This window comes from Myotis davidii, unplaced genomic scaffold (genome assembly GCF_000327345.1).
Source record: "Myotis davidii unplaced genomic scaffold, ASM32734v1 scaffold705, whole genome shotgun sequence".
Classification (NCBI taxonomy): domain Eukaryota; kingdom Metazoa; phylum Chordata; class Mammalia; order Chiroptera; family Vespertilionidae; genus Myotis; species Myotis davidii.
Genome location: NW_006296405.1, coordinates 2,396,382 through 2,405,482, shown reverse-complemented (window position 1 = coordinate 2,405,482; position 9,101 = coordinate 2,396,382). Strand labels below are relative to the sequence as shown.

The 9,101-nt window shown below is 48.8% G+C and overlaps 1 protein-coding gene across 1 annotated transcript; it reads right to left on the bottom strand.

Moving 5' to 3' along the window:
- Nucleotides 1-4,607: 4,607 nt before the first annotated feature.
- GCC1 (GRIP and coiled-coil domain containing 1) lies at nt 4,608-9,101 on the bottom strand. Its single transcript, XM_006771406.2, has 2 exons — nt 7,879-9,101; nt 4,608-6,772 (listed from the first exon to the last, which is right to left on the bottom strand). Exons 1-2 carry the CDS (start codon nt 8,908-8,910, stop codon nt 5,477-5,479), a joined length of 2,328 nt encoding a protein of 775 aa, XP_006771469.1. The 5' UTR covers nt 8,911-9,101; the 3' UTR covers nt 4,608-5,476.

Genomic DNA, 9,101 nt, shown 5'->3' with positions numbered 1-9,101 from the left:
GTCCTGCCCCCCCCGACCGGAATCGAACCTGGGACCCTTGAGCCCGCAGGGCGACGCTCTATCCACTGAGCCAAACTAACTAGGGCCCTTTTAGACTTTTGACCTCTAGAACTGTAAGGTAAATTTATGTTGTCTTAAAGTCACTATGTCTGTAGTAATTTGTTATGGCAGCAATAGAGTATCAATAGCTCTGGCCGGTTTGCTCAGTGGTTAGAGTGTCAGCACGAGAACCGAAGGGTCACAGGTTCGATTCCTGGTCAAGGGCACATACCTCAGTTGCAAGTTCAATCCGCAGGCCCGGTTGTGGCACGAGCATGAGGCAACCAATCGATGTGACAACTAAATGCCATGTGTGATCCTAGACAGGATCCTATATTGGGGGGGCCGGGGGGGTGGGATACCATAAAGCATAGTGCTAAGTGACAAATAGGAATGCAGATGGTGGATGGTATTATAAAATTATGCAAAGTTGGTATTTTCAGTCTGTTGTTCTTTCATTCAGCTACTTATAGAGCACTTAGTATGTGCCAGTTTATAAAAAGTCCTGATAGCACAAAGATGAATGGAGCCAAGGGACATGACCTTGAGATTTATAAGATAGTCAAGGAGACAGAGAAGTAAATTTAAAAATGGAAGTACAAGAAATCACTCAGGTTCCATCCCCAGTCAGGGCATATACAAGACTCAACCAATGAATGCATGAATAAGTGGAACAACAAGTCAAGGTTTCTCTTTATTATATAAAAAAAAAAAATCAATGGATTAAAAAATAATTAACTCATATTCACATAAAATCGTATCAGCCTTCGAATTCATTCTTTCAGATATGAAAGGAAATACTTAGTCCCTCAGCGGTCGCCCATAGGGATGGCCAAGTTTACACTAAGCCAGAGATGGTCTCCTGGCTGCAGTCAAGGCGCAGGGTCATTGGCCTTACGCGGGCCCCTGGCCTCCAAGCGGCCTTCGCTCATCTGGGCTCCCTGGGTTGCAGCCTGGTCAGAATCGTTGATATTTAGGTTATCCAGAAGATCTGGGTCCCAGGGAAAACGGGCACTTGTCACACTCACGTAAAACTGACTGGTAACAGAGTTCATGTCATAATTTTCAGAGTGAAAGAGTTCCGCTGCTAGGAAAGAATGAGGCTTCTGGGAAATCACAAAGCCGTCAGCTGCCACTGAGAGAGGACTACTGGACAGGGGCCCTTTCTCCTCCAGGCCAGGCCGGAAGCACAGCCCCTACGCTTCTCAGAGCCACGCATCAGTATCCTACGTTGCCCTCTGCTGGAAGACAGCACAGACAGCAGGAAGTGCACGGGCCATGGTTGAGATCAACGTGTTTGAATTCTGGTTCTGCCATTAGGGGCTCTGGGCTTTGGGCAATCCATCTCACCGTGCCTCCATTTCCTCACCTGCAAAACAGATATGCTTCACAGAACTGCTGTGAGAATTAGTAAATTACAGGAGGAAATGCAAGCCATCAGTTGTTCTTTTTCCTTTTGTTTACAGCAGCATTTGTGGTTAAGAAACGCAGGACTTAAATCCAGAAGAGCTCAACTTAACTTCCAATTCTGCCACTTAACATTCTCGGCGGAGGGAGAGGGGGGAGATGACACACGGTTTCCCGCCTACTTCGCTTCAGTGCTGTGCTGGCTCTTTATACTGTTTTTCTTTGTTCTGAAGATAATAGGTATTATTATCCCCCAGTACAAGAAAATGGAGTTCAGAGAGATCAGTTATCAAGGTAACACAGCTGGCAGGAGATTGGACTGAGATTTCAACCCAGAAAGTCTGAATCCATTTTCTTGCTCCAAAAATCATCAATAACCAGGCTGCTTGGGAGAAGCAGGGGAGGGGGTAAAAGTGATTGAAGATTGGGTAAAGTGACCCATTCACTATGGCTCTATTTCCGATTCCCCACATTGTTTCCCCAGCTTTATTAGAGGCTATACTTGGAGCCCAGTATAACAATAGCTGTTACCCAGCCCTCCTTTAGTTAGAATGATACAGGTTTTAAAATTCACAGTCATGCAGCTCTGGCCAGTTAGCTCAGTTGGTTAGAGCATCAGCCCGATAGAGCAAGGCTGTGGTTTCAATCCCAGGTCAGCCAATGAATGCGTGGAGGGGGGAGCAACAAATCAATGTTTCTCTCTCTCTCTCGCCTCTAAAAAAAAAAAGCAATAAATTAAAATTAGCAGCCATCTAGAACTTGGGGGACAGAGTGGCTCTAGGGCCCTTATGAAGAATCAATGTTGCCTGTTCAACTCTGTAGTGTAGCAGGTTTGCTCGATTGCAATTGATAGCTGGAGACCTACTCTCCATTTGAACCAGCCCAGTTCAGCTTAGATATCAGTCTCTCCATCCCTAGAAATCACCTATGGAGATAGGCACTGACCCTCAAGTCCCAAGGAGATAAGAGCACACCCAGATGAAGTAGGCTTGGAGTTAATCAGACCAGGTTTGGACATCTATTAGTTGCATGATCATGGGTGGGCAAATTTAACATGGGCCTCTGCTTCCTCATCTATAAAATGGGCGATAGTGACACCTGTGAGGAGTGAATGATACATGGGTGTAAATTACAGCTCAACATGGTGCTGTCACATTCCACAAGAGCTAGTGAAACAACCCTGTAGTGGCAGCTTCTCAGGACAAGGTCAAGAGCCTTAGGGTTCTGGGTAACGGATGAGCCTGACTCTGTGCCTTAGGCAATTCCTATCACCATGCCTCATAAAGGGCATGACAGATGCACATTTATTCCCCAGATCACAGGCACCCAACAGGAGAGAGGAGAGGGGAAAAGCAAGAAAGCCTTTAGAGTTGTCAATCTGCCTTCCTGCCGCTCTCTCCACCCACCTCCTCTCAGGGATTCTTCTCTGATTTATGTGGTAGTTAAACGGGTAAGGGTCAGTCTCCTTACCTTATTGACACAACTCGTGCACTGATATTCTGGGACCGGAGCCCAAAGACAACTTATTTTTCTCTGAGTCTGGTCTCAATTCTTTCTCTTTCTCACCCTTTCTTTTCTATGAGTATCTAGCACAGGCACACCAGTCAAATAACTGAAAAGCTTATTTGGGGGAGAGGGCCTGGGAGAGAAGAAATGTGTGTGTCCTTAAGGGCAGAAAGGGACCACGTCTTTTCATGTCAGTTGGGAGCATTCACAGCCTTATGTGTATGGATACTTAAAATTACTCATCAGAAACTGACTTGCTTCTTTGCCTGTTTGGTATCATCTCAAAAGTCAAAAGCACAGGAATTTTTAGTCCCAGGAAAGCAACAATCATTATGGATCTTTCCATTCTGTTCAAAACCACCTAGAAATAACAATAATAATACAGTATATCCTACATGCAAAGAGATCAGGTAATAAAATAAGAGAAGATGAGGATTTACTTTAGCTTTAGATCCCGAGAAACTTTTCCAGGACACCATAAACCCTGATTTGAAGCATAATAAAGCATTCACAGATTACTTCTAAAGTTTAAAGCAGTAACTGAAAGTTCCAAGCCCACTCACTAAACCCATGAGAACATCTTTTCCCAGTATAGCTGCCTACACACAAGCACATACGTATAAATCCCAGGCTGAAAAGCATTAGTGTTGTGATGGAGGCAGTTAAAGCAGAGGTATCCATCCCTAGATTCAAGCTCATAGATCAATATAATGAAATATTTCCATCCTTTTCATTTACCATTTTCATTTGCACTCTATTTGTGTCCAGATAAATGTATACCATTATGGAAGCACATACATCAAGTTGTTCGGGTTTAATGATTCCACGGTTTGTTATTAACACTTGAACATATCACTTCTGCACCATTAAGTCCATACACTGTTTGTAGTTTGTAGATAGTCCAGGTCACCCAGCCTCCCAAGCAGAACATTTTAATCCAATTCTTTTACACCTCCAACCCTCACAAAACAGCTCTATGATGGAATAATGAAGATACAGATTAGTCATGTGTGGCAAAGCATTGGTCTTTAGGGTCCAAAGATCTCTATAACCGGCAAGAGTAGTTTGGGGGCAGAAAACAAATAGGGGAACTGACACCGTTTGAACCCCCCTTTTCTGAGTCCCTCCTTTCCAGACTGCCTGAAAAATAAGCCTCCTTTCCTTAAGTGCAGAATGAATCTACTTAAGCAACTTCTAATGTAAGAAACCCCGCAGGAGAAGGAAACGTTATAGTAACACATGTGGGAAGATGAGAACTGTGGACTAAAACTCTATTACCTCCCTAAGTGAGTGGGCAAAATACCCTGGTGACAGTAACCATGAACACCTTAGCCAGAATGCTGTCCACGGAGCAGCAAGAACCCCAGCCTGACCTCGGCTGAACTTACGCCACTTTCCTGTGAGGGTCCCAGCAATCTTCTTCCTCTTCCCTATAAACCTGAGCTAATTCCTTACAGCTAGGTAGGATCAGAGCTTCCCAATAGGATTGTTTTTTTCTTTTTTCTTTTTTTATTGATTTGAGAGAAAGGAGAAGGAAAGAGAGATAGGGACATCAATGATGAGAAAGAATCATCGATCCGCTGCCTCCTGCACTCCCCCTACTGGGGATTGAACCCAAAATCCAGGCAAGTGCCCTGGCCAGGGATTGAACTGAGACCTCCTGGCTCATGGGTCAAAGCAAAACCACTGAGCCACACTCGATAGGCAGATTTTTTTCTTAATGCAAGTTCAACATTGAAGAAAAGATAGCATTTACTCCCAAATCGCAGGTCAACCATAGGCAGGCTGGTTAAGGGAGGGACAAGTGTGAAAGGTCTATTATAATCCTATCCAGGCCAAACGCAGGTCACTCAGGAAATCCCTAAGATCAAACTGGTGCTCAGGGTTTTCTCTAGGGTGATCAAAAGTGTGTTTTGTGCAGATGGATTAGATTGTACCCAGCCCTAACTAGACCAAGCTTCCCAGTTCCAGGATGAACTATTCCTTGGCCTTCTGGACTAGTGGACACCTGTCACGATTTCAAACTTCATGGCCCCTCTCCAGCCTGGATTTATGTCCCCAGATAATTGGGGCAGCAGTGGACCAGACTCAGATTGTGATGATGGAGAAAATAGCCGGTCCTGTGTGTGTTTAGAAATTGCCTGAACTCCTTTTGGAGTCACATTTACTCCTAGCTCTGCGCTAGGAGAACAATGTCAAAACAAAACAAAAAGTCTTATTTTCCAATATTTTCCTACCATTTCCCCAACTTTTGTACCTCTCAATCTTAACCTCTCCCCACCTCTCCTCCTCACAAACACACACACCACCACCAGAATATGTTGTCAACATTCCAGTATCTCTAGGGCCCATGGATAAGCAGCATTAATGGCATTTGGCAGAATACCCCTCCCCACTTTGAAGACTCCTTCAAGTTCAACACTGAAGAAAAAAATGATAAGGTAAGAGAAGCGGGTGTAGAAACCAGAGCCTGTCTCTTCTCACGTAAGAGGCATGGAAATTTCAGGAGTGCGTGAAGATGACATCATCTCTTGCCTGAAGGCCACCAGCCACCACTGGGTGGGAGGTGCATTATCACTTGTTTCTCCTCTGGACTGAAATGCAAGATAGTCAGGATGGCTGTGAGTGTCTGCTGGCGGCCCAGGCTGTCAGGCAAGGTCAGGAAGCGGTAAATGATGTTTTTGAGGTACTCCAGATTGGCCCCCTCCCGACTCTGGTCCCTGGTGTTCTTCTCAATGCGGCTCTGCAGGACTCCAACCTCCTCTCGGTGCCGCTCCCTCTCCTCCAGCAGCCGCTCCTGCAGCTGGTGCACCTCCACCTCCAGCCTATGTTTCTGCTTCCTCAGGAATGTGATCTCCACCTCCTTGCGGGCCAACTGCTCAGCGTACAGGAAGAAAGTGGGCTCGTTGGCCGCAGCGAGTTGAAGTGCTTGGGTCAGGTTATCAGGGGAAGCCACGTCAGCCGGGTCCTCAGGATCCCCGCCACCTACGGGGCTCCTGCGTCCCGGCAGCACAGAAGACAAAGCCACAGACCTCAGCTGCTCCAGCTCCAAGTCCTTCTCGGCCAGCACAGCCAGAGCACGGTCCCGCTGCTTGTGCAGCTCCTCCTCCAGTTTCAGCGTGCGGTCCCTGAAGTCCAGCTGGCTCCGCTCCAGCTCTTGCCGGTGGTGCTGCTGCAGCCGGGCCAGCTCCTGCTTCCAGTCCTCGGCCTCCTGCTGGTGCTGGCGCTCCAGCTCCTCACAGGACAGCCGCAGGGAGATATACTTCTCCTTCAGCTCTGTGAGCTGCTCCTGGGACTCCTCCAGCTCCTTGGCCAGGTTACCGTCTTTGGTGGTCTTGCTCTTGAGGACGACCTGGGCCCTCATCTTGTACCTCTCAAACTCTTCCTTCAGCTGTTTCAGCTCCTGCTGGTAGTAGAGCGCAGTAGCCTTCTCCCCGTCGGCAGCCTCAGAGCTGGGCATTATCTCCAGGTTGCAGAGCTTCTCTACATCCAAGGTCACCTGGCTTTTCCTGGCCGCCACCTGCAGTAGCCTCTTCAGCTTCTCCATCTTGTCCTTCAGGACATTGACATCCAGACTGGACTCTTCGGCATGGCTGTCTAGAGGGGACCGGCTAGAGACTGCAAGAGCCAGCGTCTTGTTCTCCAGGTCCAGCTGCAGAATGCGCTCCTTCAGCTTCTGGATGGCCAGCTGGTCCTTCTGCTTGGTTTTCTCATAGGTGCCCAGCAGCTCCGACACCTCGGATATTTGGTTCTCCAGGGCTGCCACCCTCTGCTCTTCCAGCTGAGATTGCTGGCGTAGTTGATCCTCTGCAAGGGCTGTCTGTAAAACAAGGGAACAGATAAGAAATCCATCCAGAAAAGCCACGAAACTCTATGGCAAACTTTGAGAAAGCAAGATAAGGGAGCAAGAGGTCGGGGACTGACCTGACAGGAATGGGAACTGGGGATTTTTCTGTTGATTTGGGAGCTCACAAAAGTTCCTGTAACCTGCTACAGTTCTGCTCCCAATCACAAGTTATACCAAACAATATAAAAAACCTCTGTATATCAGTCCTTATTCTGCTGTAGTGCTTCCACTCTCTCCCATTACACACTGAACTCACATATTCAGTATGTTATCCTTGTCTATCTTGTACGTCCCCAAATCCTATTAAGAAATCAGGTGATGCCCTGGCCAGTTGGCTCAGTGGGTAGAGCATCAGCCTGCAGACTAAAGGGTCCAGGGTTTGATTCTGGTCAAGGGCATGTGCCCGGGTTGCGAGCTCAATCCCCAGTAGAGGGAGGGGGGCATGCAGGAGGCAGCCAATCAATGATTCTTTGTCATCATTGATGTTTCTATCTCTCTCCCTCTCCCTTCCTTTCTGAAATGAATAAGAATATATTTTAAAAAAAGAAAAGAAATCAGGGGACATTTTTTTCCTCTTCAATATTCCTAGGAGGTTCAAAACTGAGTTGGATCTCTCTCCACACTGAACAGAGGCACTGTAAAGGCAAATCTTTAAAGGCAAATCTTGACTGAAAGCAATTACAAGAGGTTATTTCTTCAAAGAAAATTCCCGTTGCCCCCTTCAGCCACCCTCCCTGTAGGCATATACTGCTACCTACACGTAGGCATATACTACCTTTCATTGCACAGCTGCTACGATACGCTTCACAGAGCACAGCTGGTAAGATGCCAATGCCCAGAAATTCAGAGCTGTCTGGCTCCAACCCAGCTGACACTCAGCAGCTCCATCCACATCCTGTTGGAAGCACACTCTGTGGACACTGTCAACACCACACAGAACAGGAATTCCCAGGACTCGCAAATAAAACTTTTCCAACAGCATCAAAAACTGAAAGTACAGCCACTAGCAAAGGAGAAAAAAAAGCCTTAATATTTCCCACTTCAGGCTAAATGATTGAAGGACAGATGAAGATCATTACCTTCCTCATTTCCTGCTGCAACTGGGCCTGGAAATGGCTCTTAAGGCAGGCGGCCTCTTCCTGAAGCTCCTGCAGGCGGGGGTCTGGCCGATTCTTCTCATCTCGAAGAGCCTGCAGCTCACCTTTGAGCGCCTCCACCTCCCGGGTCAGCTGTTTAGCCTGCAGTTCAAACCCTTCCACCTGACCAGCAGCATATGCCCGCCCGGCCAGGGCTTCTCGGGCCTCTTCCAAACGAAGCTCCAAGTCCTGGCGCTGGGTTCTCTCCTCCTGCAGCAGCTTCTGGAGCTCACGCAGCATCAAGGCATGGTTGCTCTGCTCTTGGGCCCGATCGTGCTGCTGTGTGATAAGGCGGGCTTTGGTTTCTGCCATCTGCTCCTGCAGCTCCTTCAGTTCTCCCTCCAGACGCTCCCTCTCCTCCTCTGCCTTTTTGCTGGCATCCTCTAAGTCCTGTTTCATCTTCTTCTTGTCAGCCAGGTAAGAAGCTTCCATGCGGGACTTCTCCTGGGTGACCGTGGCCAAAGAGCTAGTCAAAGTGGCCAACTGGGTCTTCAGCTGGTGCAGTCGTTTGTCCACCTCCCCACCCGCAGGCTGTCCGTCCCCGCTGCTGCTGCTAACACCGCTCTCTGACCCACTCGCCTCTTCGGACTTTGGAGGTGGTGGTCCACGGGCCGGTCTGTCATCTTCTGCCCCAAGCTCTCCCTTGGTGCTAGCGAGGCTGGCCGTGGTATCCAAGCTGGTGGCGGTCCCCGTGCTATCCTCGCTGTGCGTGGAGCATCGGTCATCCACGCAGTCCGGAGAGGTGTGGCCTGGCGGCTGGACGCCGGCGAGGCCCACGTCCGTCTCGTGGGATACCGACAGCACCTTGATGCTGGCCTCCAGCGCCTCTTTCTCCTTCAGGAGGCTTTTATAGGCGCGGACCACATCCTTGAGCCGAGTCTGGTACTGGCTGAGCTGCTGCTTCTGGCTCTCAATGGTCTCCAGCAGGTCCCTTCTGCTCGGGCCACCCCCGAAATTCATCCCAAACTTCTCCATGAGGATTCAGAACTGGTCACGTTCCACGTCAGCGTTTGGACAACCCGGTAGAGGGTCACGAAGACGCTGGCAGATGTTGTTGTCCCCGAGGCCGCATAGCCGCTCCTCCCAGCTTCCGAGACCGAAGCGGGGCGGCGGGGCAGCCTGGCAGAGCGACCCGGGTCCCTGCACCGAGGGCGGGGGCGGGTCCT

Bases quoted from the DNA above. Each gene is read 5' to 3' on its own strand.
- GCC1 (XM_006771406.2), bottom strand. From the start codon at position 8,910: ATGGAGAAGTTTGGGATGAATTTCGGGGGTGGCCCGAGCAGAAGGGAC. The intron at 6,773-7,878 runs GTAATGATCTTC...CTTGTTTTACAG, and splicing joins TGCAGCAGGAAATGAGGAAG to ACAGCCCTTGCAGAGGATCA.